General features: G+C 44.0%; 1 protein-coding gene across 2 annotated transcripts in view; it reads left to right on the plus strand.

The window, feature by feature from the left end:
* The first annotated feature begins 1,641 nt into the window (after positions 1 to 1,641).
* The window catches only part of HIF1A (hypoxia inducible factor 1 subunit alpha), a 67,832-nt gene continuing 52,950 nt past the window's right edge, over positions 1,642 to 16,523 (plus strand). For both annotated transcript variants that reach the window (XM_084836607.1, XM_084836617.1), the window contains exon 1: positions 1,642 to 1,862. In XM_084836607.1, the coding sequence (XP_084692733.1) occupies positions 1,816 to 1,862 (47 nt within the window). In that variant the 5' untranslated portion in view covers positions 1,642 to 1,815. The remainder of the gene's footprint in view (positions 1,863 to 16,523) is intronic.

Raw genomic sequence — 16,523 nt, forward strand, 5'->3', positions numbered from 1 at the left:
TCATAGATTTCCCTGCCTGAATTCAGATGTGCGCAAGCTGTCTATAGTTACTTAGTGGTGAGGGGAAACCACTGTGGACATACAGAGGCACTCTCTTCTTTAGCACAACTTCCCATAGCCTTTTAACCCTAAATGTTAGTCCTACATAGACCCATTAAAATGAATGAGAGTTGTTAGTCATGATTAACTTAAGTCCCATTCATTTCAGTGGGTCTATTCTACATAGGACTGTCATTGGATGTTAGCACATGGCCTTTACCCACCGTTTTTCTTTCTTTTCTTTCCTATGACACGGTTCTTACATCATATTTGCATTGTATGTAAGCCACCCTGTTAACTTTTATTTCAAGCGTGGGCTAGAAACAAACAACTATTAAACGTGAAACCTGTAATGTGTGTGACAAAGCAGCATCCCAGACCTAGACACCTTTCCATCTATAACCCAAGACATTATGTGTTATAACCAATTTAGAGTAGGCCTACTAAAATGAATGGGACTGGGGTTAGACTAATTTGGATACCACTCATTGGACACAATCCTATGCGTATGTGCACTTAAGAATATAAGACGTGCCATGCTGGAGCAGGCCTGCCAGCCTAAACATTTGGGGCGGGGAGCGGGGGAAAAGGGGGGGGATTCATCTGGTTTGCAGGCCTTTTAAAAGACAAACTTGTTAACTGTTTTTAATTATTTGTTTGTAAAAAAAAATTAGGGGGGCAGGCACCCCAGCCCACCCGGCTACAGGCCTGTGCTGGATCAGACCAAGGCCCATCTAGTCCAGTGGCCAACCAGGAAACCCACAAGCAGCACATGAGTGCCACAGCACGCTCCCGCCCATGTTCCCCAGCAACTGGTGTACATAGGCATACTGCCTCCGACACTGGAGGTAGCAGATTGCCATCAGGACTAGTAGCCACTGATAGCCTCTCCTCCAGGGATTTTTCTAACCCACTTTGAAAGGCATCCAAAGTGGCGGCCATCACTACATCTTGTGGAAGTGAATTCCATAGTTTATGTGCGGTGTGAAGAAGTACATTCTTTCATCTGTCCTGAATCTCCAACCAATCCGCTTCATGGGATGACCCTTTTGGAGTCTAGTATTGAGGAGGAGAAAAATGTCTCCCTGTGTGTGCCGGCTAGTTGGGAAACATGCAGTCTGTACACGCTCAGAAACACTCTTGCTGCTTCGGGCTGGCCGAGAGCCGAGCCCAGGGCTTTCGGAACGACCCTCAGCAAACGACGGCGGCCCTGTCTCACGGGGGGACGGGACGGGGACGGACCACGAGCTCCGCATTGTAATTTCTCTGAGGAAAAGCGCGCCCGCGCCTGAGGAGGAGCTGTTCGAAAGAGGCGGAGGAGATGGAGGCTCGACCGCCTGCTGGCGGGCTGCTTCTCAGCTCCGCACACAGCCCCACACGTGAAGCGGGCCGGCCCGCGCCGAGCCCCCCCGTCTCCAGCCGCCCCGAAAAGGCCCGGCGGTTGGCTCGCTGGAGGCAGGCGGCGAGGGGGGCCGGGCCGCCCGGCGGCTTCTCACTGGCGCAGGCCGCGCTCGTGACGGGAAGGCGAGGCCTGGGCCGGCCCGGTTCGGCCCCGCCTGCCGCGGCGCCTCTTCCCCCCCGCCGCCTCCTTCAGCCAGCTCCACTCCCCGGCCGTGTGCCTGCCTGCCTGCCGCTCGTGAGGCGACTCCAGCCCGCTTGGAGAAGATCCTCCCCCCGCCCTCCCCCCTCCCTCCCTCCCTCCCTCTTTGCAGGCCCAGCAAAAGCCCGCCGTCCTGTGAGAGTCTCCCGCGGCCAGCCAAGCTGGCCTCCTCCCCCATGGAGCCTTGTACGACGACGGGCAGCCCCGTCGTGGAGAAGAAGAGGTAGGGAGACGGTCCTTCCCCGCACTCTTTCGCGGCCTTGCGGCCTTCCCCACCATCCCCCCCCTTTTGTTTGTTTGGGATGTGGCGGGGAGAAAGCCTTACCCCATTTTTTAATAATAATAATAATGATAATAATAACAGCCCTCAAATTATTGTGCGGTTTGTCTTGTGCGCGGATTCTCAGGAAGGAAGGAGGCAGGCGCGTGTATGTGAATGTGGGGCAGGGGTAGAAGAAGCCCCCCCGCTATTTCCCCCCCGCTATTTCCCCCCCTTCACCATTTCCCCCCCTTCACCGGCCTTTCTTCTCCTCATTCCGTCGCCACGCACAGTCCCGAGTCAGGGGCCAGGGCCGGCGGGGATTTATGCCCATATCCAAAATTCCTCTCAGCTCCTCCGCGTTGGCCCCCGCCTCCGCCTGGTTTCTCCCCTTCAAGATTCCTGCTCTCCTTTCTTCATTTGACCCACCTGGGTTTCAAGACGATGCTGTGCCGTTTTGGAAGAGGGGGAGGGGGTGGGGGGTCCTGGAAGACCTCCCCCCTCAATCTGGGAACCTTCCTCCAGGGTCTTCTCAACATTACCTTCACAATCTCACATTCTTAGTGGCCCCCTTTTTTTTGTTCCTGGCAGCACCCCCTTCTTTTCTCCCCACCTTCCATTCCTCTTCCTTTCCTTTTATTCTTCCTTTTTCTTTCCTCTGAGATCCCCCCTCCCATTTCTACCTTTGTCCTCATCTTTTAATTTTTTTTCACCCCTGTCCTCATCTTTTAATTGTTTTCAACCTTGTCCTCATCTTTTAATTCCCCTCCCTCCTCCTCCTCCTCCTCCTCCATCCTTCTTTCTCTCAGGAGAGTATTTCACTCTTTCATTTCTTTGCCTCCTCCTCCCAACTGTACACGTCGCCATTTTGTGTTGGAGGGGGTTAGGGGGGTGAGCGGTGAGAGCCTGAAGGGGAAAAAAATATCAGTATCCAGAAGTTGAAAGTGGAAAGGCCTCTTGACTTGTTGTTAATCATGCAACTTTCCTTACAAGATTAATTTAATCCCACTGGTGATGTTTGTAGCTGCCTGGCCAGCATGGAGCCCCAATGTCTGAGGTGGTTGATTCTCTGCTAATATGCAGATATAGGCTGGACATAAAACCTGGCAACTGCTGTTGATTTTTGAAAGGAGACGAGACAAGAATTCTGTTTGGTGTGATGTGATGAGCATGTTTCTGGTTTCTTAGGCGTGCACACAGTGTGGAGTTACGTTTATGTGTCTTAAGTATTTGTGGATGGATATTAAATGAAGATAAGTCTGCCTTGGCCTGATTTTGATTTAGAAAGAGCAGTACTTTGCTGTGTCCTGTTATTACAAGTTCTTTGTAAGCAAGCCATAAGAAAAAAGTCAGAGTGAGAAAGGTATAAAAGAACTTTTGATAAGAGAGATGAAAATATGTTGCCTTTGAATGACTGTAAATGGAAGGGAAGTAATGCTTTTAAGGTCTTTTTCATTATTTTAGTGGTGGTGTAGAAATGTCTCAAGTAAAGGAGATAAGAACTTTAAATCCCTTTGTATGCTGAAAGTATTATGACAATGAGCTTGAGAGGAAACCAAATGCAAATAGTTATACAGAAATATGTAGGAAATTTCTTGGAGGGGTGAAATGTGTTCCATTTTCTTTAACAGACCAATCTGGTGACCTGTGCTTTCTTATGTGACTTGGTTTGTATTGTGTATGGAACTCACTGTTTAGGGTGGGGTAGCCGGGAGAATGATAATGGTTCTTTCATTCTAAATGTCCTGATTAGGTTTTGCTAAAAAAGTTCAACTAGCTTTAAAAAAAATCCCTGCTACCATTCTGTAAATAGTTCTTGTTTACTGTAAATAAAAGTAGCAAAAGAAGTTGGAAATAACATTTTTAGCTAGAGTGTCCTCAAATGAACTTTTTTTGCCCTGTGTGATCAAATGTGATTTTACAGTCAATCATTTTTTTGATGCTACTTACAACTTGTTCTCCTGTATGCTGTAACTGCTTGTGCTGTAGCTGTTCTCCATTTGCATCAGGTTCTTCCATCTCTTGCTTCATGTAATAATAAAATGATTCACAGAGAATGGAGGACACTGAGAGAAGGACACTGTAGCTATTGCTTTTTGGCAAGGATTCAAGAGATTATTCTAAGATCCAGAATTAACTATACATTCCCTTTAATTGCTGGTTCCCTTGTGGTACTTCGAACTAGTTGGATCTTCCTGTGATAATTAAATTGGACTTCCTTCCAAGCTACTCCTGCAAAAATATGCCTACCCCTCTGGAAAAAAATATGGCTGTTACACTTCAGTACACTATACTAACAGTAATTTGTTGGTGGGTAATAAGGTTTGCCATGGCATATTTGTGGAGATTGCAGGCCATTGGTTGGTCTGTATTAAATTAGACAAAACTCCACCAATCCTTTTTGTGGAAGATTAAGGGAGCAATCCTATGGCCGCTAGTCAGTGGCTAGATGGCCATAGGATATGTGGGTTTCCGGGAACCGACCTTCCCCCCCCTTCCCGTGCTGCCTCACAGGCAGCTTGGAATGGCCCCGTGCTCAGAAGAGCGGAGTGGCGAAAACAGGGCATTCTGGGGGGCATTCTGGGGTGGGGAAGGTGGAAATGCTGTCCAGCAGCCTCCTCCCCCATTCCGCCTTCCTGCAGCTAGACAGCTGAAATTGGCTGTGTAGCCACAAATGCAGGGCGACTGAAGTGTGGAGGGGATGATTCCCTCCCTGCTTCTGCCCTGTGTTGGATAGGTGGTCGCCTCCGAGTTCGGAGGCGGGCACCTATCCCCATAGGATTGCGCCCTAGGTTTCTTAATCTCCCATTGGCAGAAGGCAGAGTTTGTTTATATTGATAGCGAGGCCATTTTTCAATTTTGGTAGGTTAAATGAAACATAGCTTCCAAATCCCGGGAAGTACTAGTTCCCCTCTACTCAGCACTGGTTAGGCCTCATCTGGAGTACTTTGTCCAGTTCTGGACACCGCACTTTTAAGAAGGATGCAGACAAGCTGGAGAGGGTTCAGAGGAGGGCAACAAAGATGATCAGGGGACTGGAAACAAAGCCCTATGAAGAGGGACTGAAAGAACTGGGCATGTTTAGCCTTGAGAAGAGAAGGCTGAGGGGAGATAGGATAGCGCTCTTCAAGTACTTGAATGGTTGTCACAGACAGGAAGGCCAGGATCTCTTCTCGATCATCGGAATAATGGGCTCAAGTGACAGGAAGCCAGATTCCGGCTGAACATTAGGAAAAACTTCCTGACCGTTAGAGCAATACGACAATAGAACCAATGACCTAGGGAGGTAGTGGGGTCTCCCACACTGGAGGCATTCAAGATGAGGCTGGACAGCCATCTGTCAGGGATGCTCTGACCTGGATTCCTGCACTGAACAGGGGGTTGGACTCGATGGTCTTGTAGGCCCATTCCAACCCTACTATTCTATGATTCTGTAATACCTTGCTGTTTAAATAATAGAAATGGATGTGGGTAAGATGCTCACTTTGCCATCATATGTTAGCTTGGCATAGAGGATTCTGGTTTTGTACTGTACAGGGGCTTATAAACCATATCTCTAAAAGGTTTTATGGGCATACCTACAAATGCAGTATGTGTGCTTGATAACAGTGTGCATTGTATGGGTATATGCACTGAGGAGGTAAAGTTGGCTGTGGTTCGGCATTGCGCAGACAGCTTCCACCATATTATGTTTTGAAGCAAGTTTTTAGAGGATGTACAGATAATGTGAGAAACTTGCAAGGATTAAATTCCTTGTCCGTGGTGTGTTCAAATAGACCATGGGGCCTGTTGAGATGGTGTATCATAAAAATTACCTTCCTGGCTCAGACTGAAGGGCCATCTAGGTCACCACTGTGTCTCCAACTGTGGCCGGCCAAGTGACCCAGAGAAGCCCACAAGCTATGGCAGTCTTCCCCAATTGGGTGCCTTCCAGAGGTTGTGGAATATAACTCCCATCAGCCCCAACCAATATGGGCAATTATCAAGGATGATGGAGGTTGTAGTCCAAAGTATCTGGAGGGGAATGCTGAGATAGGGTATGAGAGAGAACCCTCTCTTGATGTACAGAAACTTTTGCCTGGTTTAGAAGAAACAAGTACATGCATTGCACCTTCAGTCTTTTGAGACCAGTGTGTGTGAAAACCTAGTGTTATTGAGAAGGACATTCCCCTCCTGTGTTGTGGCATGAACACTCACAGTTTGTAACTGAGGAGGTATCTGAGACGGGCTTGCTAGTTATTCTGCTAGGGACTGCATCTACTTGCTATAATGTGGAGAGTTATTTCAACAAATACCCCCCCCCCCCGCCCCAGTTATAAACTTGTAAGATAACTACAGATTTCTCAGAGGGGAAACTCTGGGACTGCTTCATCAGGTTCACAGGCATCGCATTGGGAGGGGGCACAATAATCCTATTCACATGAGTGCTGTGTGAAACTTGCAAGCTCCCCTGGATCTCGCTAAGCCACAACAATATTTATTACTTAGTATTACATTTATATCCTGCCTTTTTTCCTCTTGTGAGGATGCCAGGGCAGCTTACGTGCTCCTCCTCCTCACAACATTTTGTGATGTTGTGTTATGTGCTCCTCCTCCTCACAAATTTTATCCTCACAACAACTCTGTGAGGTAGGTTAGGCTAAGAGTCAGCGACTGGGTTCACACCACATGCTAACCCATACTCAGTGTTTGAATATGGGTTGTTGAACTGTGGGTTATTGTGTTGTCTGAGCACAGCACATTTTCTACAAGGTGGCTTATTAACCATGCAGTGTGGCTTATTTTCCTTGAACAAGCCACCTTGAGAACCCATGGTTTGTTGTTAGGTTGTTCCGGGTGGTTAATAAGCCACACTGCATGGTTAACAACCAACCCCGCAGAAAACATGCTGTGTTCAGACAACCAGCCCATCAGCCACAGCCAGCATCTCCAGTAGTCAGTAATGCTACTTCAGGATGCCCCCTTTTTTGTCCCACTCATGGGTTTGTTTGTGTTTTTTGCTACTCGGCCTTTTGCAAATCACTTCTTCAGGGTGCTGTCAGAGAAAGAAAGTATGCCCGCAGCCTGTCTACAAAAAGGCAAGAAAGAAGAGTCAAACTACATGTTACTTTGAACATGTCGCTGGATGATGTGTGCTTGCTTTTAAAACTTTAAATAGCATCTGCAAAGGAGGCCTTATCAGGAGCATGGCGCATGGGAAGTGGGAGCTAACTTTTCGTTGTGCCATGGTCCTGATAAAAATCCCCCCCCATCGACTTCTACAAATAGGTGGCGGGGGGGAGGCGTTCATTGGGAACATGGTGTGGGGAGCGAATAGTTGATTTTCCCTCCTTGTGTGCTGCAGTCCCAATCCATATAGGGCCTGACTTTCGGATGCTATTTAAAGTTTAAAAACAAGCACACACCTCCAAATTATGCATTTAACACAGCTTTTCACAACATGGTGCCCTCCAGATCTTTTGAACTATAATTCCCATCACCACAGACCAATTGGCCATGCTGGCTGGGGCTGATGGGAGTTGTAGTCCAAAACATCTGGAGGGCATCAGGTTGGGGAAGGGTGGTTTAGAGGTGTGCAAGTAGTAGTTACATTATGAGCATTTTTTATTGTTGGCACACCTCAGGATGTTTGACCCTGAAGGTTCAGGTCATCAGTTTTAGATTAGGCTGAAGCAGCACAGTCAATTCACGAGCAGATCTCCCAGTATTCATTGAACAACCTAAACAGCAGCTATTTGTTGTTGTTCCGTCGTTCAGTCGTGTCCGACTCTTCGTGACCCCATGGACCATAGCACGCCAGGCCTTCTGTCCTGCACTCTCTCCTGGAGTGTGCTCAAGTCCATATTCATTGTATCGGTGATGCTGTCTAGCCATCTCATCCTCTGCCGTCCCTTTCTCCTTTTGCCTTCAATCTTTCCCAGCATCAAGGTCTTTTCCAGGGAGTTTTCTCTTCGCATAAGGTGGCCAAAATATTGGAGCTTCAGCTTCAGTATCTGTCCTTCCAATGAGCAGTCAGGGTTGATTTCCTTTAGGATGGACTGATTTGACCTCCTTGCAGTCCAGGGGACTCGTAAGAGTCTTCTCCAGCACCACAGTTCGAAAGCATCAATTCTTCGGCGCTCAGCCTTCCTTATAGTCCAGCTCTCACAGCCATACGTTGCTACTGGGAAAACCATAGCTTTGATTATATGAACCTTTGTCGGCAAGGTGATGTCTCTGCTTCTTACTATGCTGTCTAGGTTGGCCATAGCTTTCCTCCCAAGGAGCAAGTGTCTTTTAATTTCAATTGGATTGGAGTGGTGCTGGGGTTTACCCCTTTCTTCTATTTTTTTGTCTTGTAGAGGGGCTAAGAGCAGTTTGAGGGAAGAGATGGACAAGTTTTTTGTTCAGAAAAATTGTATGGTGGGAAGGGTTAACCCCCCCCCCCCACACACACACACATGCATGCAGTTTCAATTTCCCAAAGGAAAGTCAAGAGAACAGGTCATGGATCTCCCACTTCCTGGCTTGGACCAGATTGTTTGGCAAAGATAGCTTCACAATGGCAATTGTATTTTAGCCTGGCTATAGCTATAGTTGATACAGGAGTCTAATTGCCCTTTCCATAGTAACCCACATCTGAGCCAGATGAAGCCCCATTGCTTACCTTTGCCTTAGCCATTTCGGGGGCTAACAAATACGAGAAGTTGGAAGTGGGGGATGGGCAGACATGTGCACAGGAGTATTTAATACTCTTGGTAAGCAGGGATGTTGTTTCATCCAAAACACTTTCAGGCTTGCTGCCAAAGGCTTGTCTTTGTTTGCCTTCTGTCCTCTGTAGGTTTCCTTCCTCAGATTTCAGGAAACATCCAATAGGTGAAAAGAAAATGCACTGATTTCCTTGGAGCCCTGGAGATTGAACTGGCTTCTGGCTTGACATTAGGCTCAGTACATGGTGGTCTTGGCCATTCTGTTGCTCTCTGTTCCATCAGTGAAGTGCCCAGCTAGATAGATGCCTCTGAGAAGTTTATGGAGATGTGAAAGCTGATATCCTTCCCTTTAGTTTCTTCTTCTTTTAATTGTGGCTCTCCTTCAGGTTCTCTTGAATACATTGTGTTTTTAAAACATGCTTGCCAAGGGTCTGACAGACAAACTCTTGAGAAGAATGAGTATTTATTTGATTTAAAACCAGCTGTCAGTTCAAGGATCAGGTGTGCAGCCAAATCCCATGTATGTTACTTGACAGTCAGCCCATTGAGTTTATGGGGACTTAATTCCATGCAAATATGTAAACTACTGCAGTGTTAAAATGCTAGGATTGAAGCTGGAAAATGTACTGATACATTTAAGAGATGAAATGCTGACATTGGATCCTAAGCAAGAAGATGCCTGCTATTTTCCAAACCATGAGTAGGGTCTAATATGGAAGTATAAAAAAATGTCATCAGCAATTAAGTATTGTGAGCCTGTTCAGTTGTAACTTCTTGTAACTTCATTTTGAACATGCTATCTGGAACCATCGACTTGTCTGCATACTTGAATTTATACACAGGTTTTGATATATTGTTGGCTGATTTTGTTAACTGAAAGGTCAACCAAGTCCATATAAGTCATAACTAGAGTGTGGCATTAGGATCAGTCATCTAAAAACAAGTCTATGCCTTTATTTGGCTCTGTAGACTGATTGCTGGTGCTTTGCTAACTATAGCTAACAAATTGGGAGCCAGATTCAGGAATACATACTTTCTCTCTCCCCCGCCCCCCGCCCCAATCTGTTAGCACTGTTAACTGAGTTATGGCTAATCAGGGTTTACCCTTAAACCAGGATCTGAAAAAAAGCAATATTAAGTGGGTTGAGATCATAGTCTAACCATGATTAAGGGGCGTGGATGAGATTTTCTTTGGGGAAGGAGTGCACATTCCTAAGGGTGGCTTCTGATTACTTGTCAAAGAGTCAGTATTACCTCTGCATTGGAAAGTAACCTGAAATAGATTATTTGTATTAAAAGAAAACAAAAGTTGCACATTTCAGCTCTCTTGCTTGAAACGGTCAAGGTCTTTCTTTCTTTTTTTAGCATACAGTTTTGGATCAGAAATTAGCTCTAATAACAAGCTTGTTAAATAGCTCCCTCTTATTACAGACATTGGATATGAAGTTTTGTTTTGGATTTGATCTTTCTGAGATCTTGGTAATGGACTCTAATAGAAAGGGGCTTTTATGGTAGCATGGATGTTTGTATTACTTTCAGTATTTCAAATCCATTAGAATTTTAGGTTTTAATTACCAGTAAGACTTGTGCCAGTCACAAATTAACAAAGACTTCAGTGTTCTTAATCCCTGATAAGGGACCACAGCTTTACTGCTCCCATGTCTTCTCTAGAAGCTTAGAACAGTTTTTACTCTATTGAATTTCCATCTGATCTCCAGTTATGTATTTTTGAGCATGAGAGATGAAAGCTGTAATTTTTTGGTTTTCTTTTAACTGTTTTTCAAACACTGCTTTCAGTATTAATTGCTAACATTAGCATTCTTCTCATGCCTTCTTTGTTTTGGGAAATGAACTGATCTACACTAGTTGTGGGGTTGGGCCACATGTGTCTGGAATCCAAAGAGCTGTCAAAGGTGTGGGCATGTGCATTAGAATTTTTCTTTTTTTTTACTTTAAACAGCAGACACTGTCCCCAATGTCATGTCACAAACTGCTTTGGGAAGTCCCCACAATTTCAAAATATTTTTTCTACGTTGTGGAGAGTGCTGTTGTTTGAAATCATAAGTTCTCTTAGATGTGTGGAACATAAGAAGAGTCATGCTGGATCAGACCAAAGTCCAGGATTCTGTTCACACAGTGTCCAGCTGCCTGTGGGAAACCTGCAAGTAGGACATGAATGCAAGCAGCAGCAGCCACCCAGTCATTTTGCCCAACAACTGGTATACAGAAGCATCCTGCCTCTGATACTGAAGGTAGCATATAGCCATCAGGACTAGTAGCCATTACTAGCTTGCATGAATTTGTCTGATCCTCTTTTAAAGCCATCCAGGTTTCAAACCACTAACTGGGTGGTTGTTTGGAACTTGGTTATTAAAAAGGTTGATTCTCTGTAGACATCAAAAAGGGGGAAACTCCTATAATCGTGAGGTCAAACTGTCGGTGTTTGAGAAACCATAACTTAAGGTGGCTTGTTTCCAGATAAAGTGGCTAATAGTCAAACTATGTATGAGCATAGTTTTTGAAAGCCTAGTTTGCCTTTTCAAATGAGTCTACAAATGTACTAGCCTCCCTGCTCACACATACCCATGTTAATCATTTGTAGTAGCACATTGACAGGCTGAAAGAAAAAGAAGTAATTATCTTTCAGTTTACAAAAGCTTCACCTGGAAGCAATCCACAGGCACCCAGGTGAGTAACTATTTACAAGCCTAGGCTAGTTGTCTTACTATTTGCATTATGAAATTTAAGTAAATTGAAGATGCAGATTTTGATGACCACATAATCAGTGTTTTTAAAATTTAAAAAAAAATCCCTTCTGAAGCTACATGGTGATTCCTGTTTAAATGATGGTCAAAACCAGGAGGATACATTCTAGCATTTTGAAAGGGATCCATTGTAGAAAGGCTTTGGGGTTGGATGAGGATCCCATTTGCCCATTTGGATTTGATGGCATGTAAAAGTTGCCATAGTGTTTTGCCCAATATCAGTGTTCTAGTGGCATCACCCTAACTTCCAGTCTTTGATAATTAAGCTGCTAAATTAAGTATATAGTTTGTACAGAGTTGAAGACCTTTGATTAACTTTAATGTATGTTTTACATATGTATGAGACTTTTAAAAAACCTTTTAAAATAATTGCTTTATATGATTTTGCTTTTGGTAGGCTTTTTCAGAGCGGGATGAAATGGAGGGTGGGGAACACACACCCAAGGGTAAGTTCCATACTTCAAACCCCGGGGATCAGGTTGTTAAGGGTGCAGTCTGATCCCCTTTCCTCAATTTGATAGCTGTCACTATGCACAAATTACCCACTGACAGGTTGAGAAAATGGGACCAAAACACACCCCTAGCACAGTTATCCTCGGGTTCTGAAGTGTGGAATTTACCCTTGGGAACTTACTCCCATTTGTAGTAAAAGGGGGGCTCTGAAAATGGGGTGGACCCTAGATCACCCTTAAAACCACTTGAGGGAGACTTGGGGAGGGGTGAAATGGAAGGGGGACCCCCAAAGGTAAATCCCACACCTTAAAATTTAAGAATAACTTTGCTAAGAGACCAGTCTGGTTCCCTTTCCCCCCTGAACTGTCAGCTGTCAAAGGCTGTGTAACTAGCATATCTGCAGCACCATCTTGTCAATTACCTTGTATGTTTCCAAGTAAACTCTGACAGCTGAAACATACAAGGCAATAGGCAAGGTAAGGCAAAGCTATATGTAGTTTGACAGCTGCAATTGAGCACCTATGCACTTGCGAAAAACTAAGAAAATAAAAACGAAAACGAAAAATCACAAAGAAATTTGTACATATTCCCAGGGCTGAAAAGGTAATTAAAAGAAATTCGACCCCATTTTGTACAAATGTTGGGGCACAATTAAAAAAAAAACCCTCTGCATATGACCAGGGGCATGAGCAGAGTGGGGTGGGGGACTTGGCAGCAGACAAGATGGGTTCTAGTGCCAAGTCCCCTGGGATACCTTCCAGAGCCAGCTGGAGGACTATGGGGGAAGTAGAACTACACCAGGTGCTGCGGAACATGAGTGGGAGGGTGCTGCTGCACTTGTGTCCTGCTTGTGGTTTCCTGGTCGACGGTTGGCCACTGTGTGAATGGAATGATGGACTAGATGGACCTTTGGTCTGATCAAGCATGGGTCTTCTTATGTTCTTATAACCCACAGTAAGCCTGATTGTCTGTTGTGCTCACCCTGGGTTGTTCCAACGACAACTCACACTTCATAGCTTATTTCTCAGGGTGAGTTGTCATGTTGTGCGAACTCACCCAGTCCCCCCCCCCCCCCATTATTGTGAGTTGCAGTTTCAGCAACATCTTCTGGGAAGCAGCAGATTTGAGTGTTTGTTGGCTACTAAAGGAAACATTGAGATCTGTTAGGCTCTGTCCCAACATCTTTGGTGAGTAGCCTCAGCAGTCGAGCACCACTTTCCTCCTAAGGAAAGTTCCTTGAACCAACTTTTTCCCATGCTGATGGGGCATTTACCTAGTTGCTGACATCACCAGCAGTGGGATGGGTTTGGACCAGTAGCATGATGGATTCAAATTAGGGATCATGGTGGATTTTCAAAAAGCTGCATAGAAATAAGGAGAAGTTTTCACCCCTGTTCTGCACATAATTTTGTGCAGTGTTCTGGGCAAGGAAATTTTATTTTATTTTTTAAAAATAAGACAAATCCTAAATAATTTAGAGTAGGGTAGAGGCCTCTGGTTCAAGAAGTTTTGAGAAATGCTGACCAACTGTGGTAGGTATTTGGAATCTTCTAAGTTCTGAGATCATGTGTAGGATTCCCAGAAAGAATAATAGAATAAAATATCATTTGGGGTTTGGTAAAAGGAGTGCGGCTCTGAGGTATATATGAATGAATGAATGGAATAGGACTTTGCTGAAAGCCATGTTTGGTTAAATTTGTTTGATTCTCTATTTCCTATCTCTGCAGTGAAACCCGGTTTCCTTTTTGGCACTCTTTGGCTTGGTTCTAGGTCATGAGTGAATAACCTGTGACATAGGGGCAGGATTATTTTGGGGCTTTACTGTAGTATACTGTCACACACTCTTATGGGCCTCTCCTGCACTGTGCTGGTCTTCGACTCAGTAAACTAAACATGAAGGGGAGAAAAGATGGGAGTAAGATGAGAGGACAAGGAGGGGAAGAAATGTTAGCTTGGACAAAGGGATTGTATCCTGAGGGACCAACTTGCTGTTTCCTAGAACCCCTGCTCAGCCATACTCTGGTTTCAGAGTGTTCTCTTGAAGTATTAGCCATATATCTCCAGTCTCATCTTTACAATCATGAGACAGAAAGTTGACAGATGTATGTATGTATGTATTTATTTTAGAATATTTATATACTGCTTCCCATTTTAAAACCCCCAAAGCAATATACCCTAAAATAATGAACTTATGAAACGGAACATTTGCAGTGGAGAAGTAAAGTACTGGAAAATGTTCCACTGAAAATTTTCTTCCCTATATCACTGGATGTAGCCAGCATCCTTTCCATTCCACATGATAATTCTCTGAACTTGAAAGCTTTCATACTCTTCCACCAAAAAAATTATTCCAATGAAAGATCACTTTACCTATTTCGTATGTCTCATTCTCTGGAGTTTCAAAAGAACTCCTCTAGTATTTGAAATAATGACCTTGTTTGCACATAACGCAAAACCATGGTATGGGTTGTTGAATTCTGGGTTGTCATGGTGTGTGAACCCAGACCCATGAACAACCTATGGTTTGTTAACCACAAACAATCCAGAAAGAGATCCCATAGTTTGTTAGGTTGTGAATCCTGGGTTGTTTAAACTATGGGTTGTCATTATGTGTGAACCCAGAACTGTGGATTGTTCATGGGGTGTTTTGCGAGGCTACAAAGGCGGTGGGCAAGAGTAGTTAAAAACTCTCACTGCTCTACATGTCAGTATTTCAGCGCTGCAAAGGCATTTGGGATATAGGGAGGGAAGCAAAATTCAGGGGTTGAAAATGCAAACCACGGTTTGTTCGATCATCTGCCAGACAAACCCTAAGTAGAGTAACAAACTGTGGGTTAACCATGAGTTAAATAAACTATGGGTTACCAGTCATTATGGCCTAGCTGCAATTGTACCATAAAATCTACCTATCTGCCTCCTCCTTCAGGACTGAACCCAGCAATATCACTCAAACTACAGACAGATAAAAGAAAATAGGATACTAGTGAACTGTGAGCCTGATTTCTGAATCCAGGTAATGCCTAGAAAATAAATACAGATCTTTGCCTTCCTTTGTAGGCACCGAAGCTTGTTTTAATCATTGCATCCACCTCCACTTAACCAGATGATCTGATTATTTTGCTGTAAGCTGTTTGTGGGAAAGTGGCCTATAAATTTATTTATTTATTTATTTATTTAAAGTATCTCTTGGCCGCATTTCAGGGCAGAAGCTGTCCCAAGCTGTCTTACAGCAATAAAATACATAAAAACAGTTAAAATATTAAAAATGATAAAAACATAAACACAGTAAAATAGCAACAAAAACAACAATAAAAGCCAACAAATGTGTTATTTAAATGTGTTTTAAATAAGATAATTGTCTTGTTTACAGCGCATGTTTTGGGGGGAATAGTTTATGTTCTGAGTGTTAGGATTATAGTTAAGACTAGTTCCACTAAACGTTACTAAAGTGACTACAGAAAAAATAATAGATGGCGGAAGGAATTTCCTTCTTTTCTGCAAGTGGGCTATTTTGAAGTAATTGGGATTTAGTTTGAGCTTCTGAGCTGCTTGTTTTGAGGCATTCTCCAGCACTAATATAATGTAAAGACTTGCTTAAGAGCGTGGTGCATTTGTCTGTCTATATGAACGATATGTTCTTACTGATTGTATGCCTCTCACATCACCAGGCCACTTAATATCTATGGCTGACTTTAGTGTGACTACTTTGGAGTAAGTGATTTTGAGGACCGTAATTTTAGATATTGGTATGTTCAGTGTTGAAAAAGCTGTCTTCATTGCAACTGCGGTTTGTGATTTCATTTCAGGATAAAAGACTTAGAATTGTATAAAATTCACATCTAATGCCTGTGCAGTAGGCAGCTTTAGGATCTGAAGCAACTAAAAGCTCTAGTTTATACCCAGATTTTGTAGGAGGGTGTGTTTTTTTAAACCCTCCACCCCACTATAGTATCATGCTTTGCTGTCTCTGGGAGCAACTGTCTGATGTGGCCAAGTTTAAGCAGGAACAGTATAACTATGTAAGTCCAACATAAAGTGGGACAAATCCTGGGAAAGAGCATGCATGAGTTTGAGAATGACAGGAAGTCAAGCAATAGGAGAAGCTGAGGCTCTAATGGCTCTGCGTGGCTAGCACTCAGATGCGATATTTACATAGCAGCAAGGAACTCTGTAGGCTGTGCTTTGCCCACCCAATTTTGTAAGTTCTGGCCCTTTGTTTTGTGTCCAGGCATTCATTTTTTTTTTTGAAAAGTAGCTGCTGGATAATGTTTCCTGCTGATCATGATGAGTGCCTGGCTTTTCTGAGTAAAATCCCTTGCCAGTCTTTGATTTCTTACTGTTTTTTTTAACAGTACTACAGGCTCAGGTTACTGCTGTTCTAACCCTAACCCTACGTGAAAACAGATTAGCCCTTGTAAATTTGGCTCCTGTATTTACAAATTAAAATTTCTATTAAAGGACTCAAACTGCATAACAGGATCTAGAGAATTTAAGCATAGTTTACCTTAAAAGTGCAGTCAGTTCAACCAGCTGTTAGCATAAATTGTATATGAGAAGAGTGATCACCCCTATGTTGTTGGCTTTTTCCTGTGTTTGAGGCCTGTGAAAATCAGACTAAAATGGGAAGGGGTGATGCAGCTTCAACACATTAAATTGTGTTTATAGGAGGTTGACCAGGAAAAGGATCTTAGGGTTGTGGTGGATATTCGTGTGTGGCA

Source organism: Heloderma suspectum, chromosome 1 (genome assembly GCF_057233095.1).
Source record: "Heloderma suspectum isolate Gila_16-S chromosome 1, 16-S_ref, whole genome shotgun sequence".
Taxonomy (NCBI): Eukaryota; Metazoa; Chordata; class Lepidosauria; order Squamata; family Helodermatidae; genus Heloderma; species Heloderma suspectum.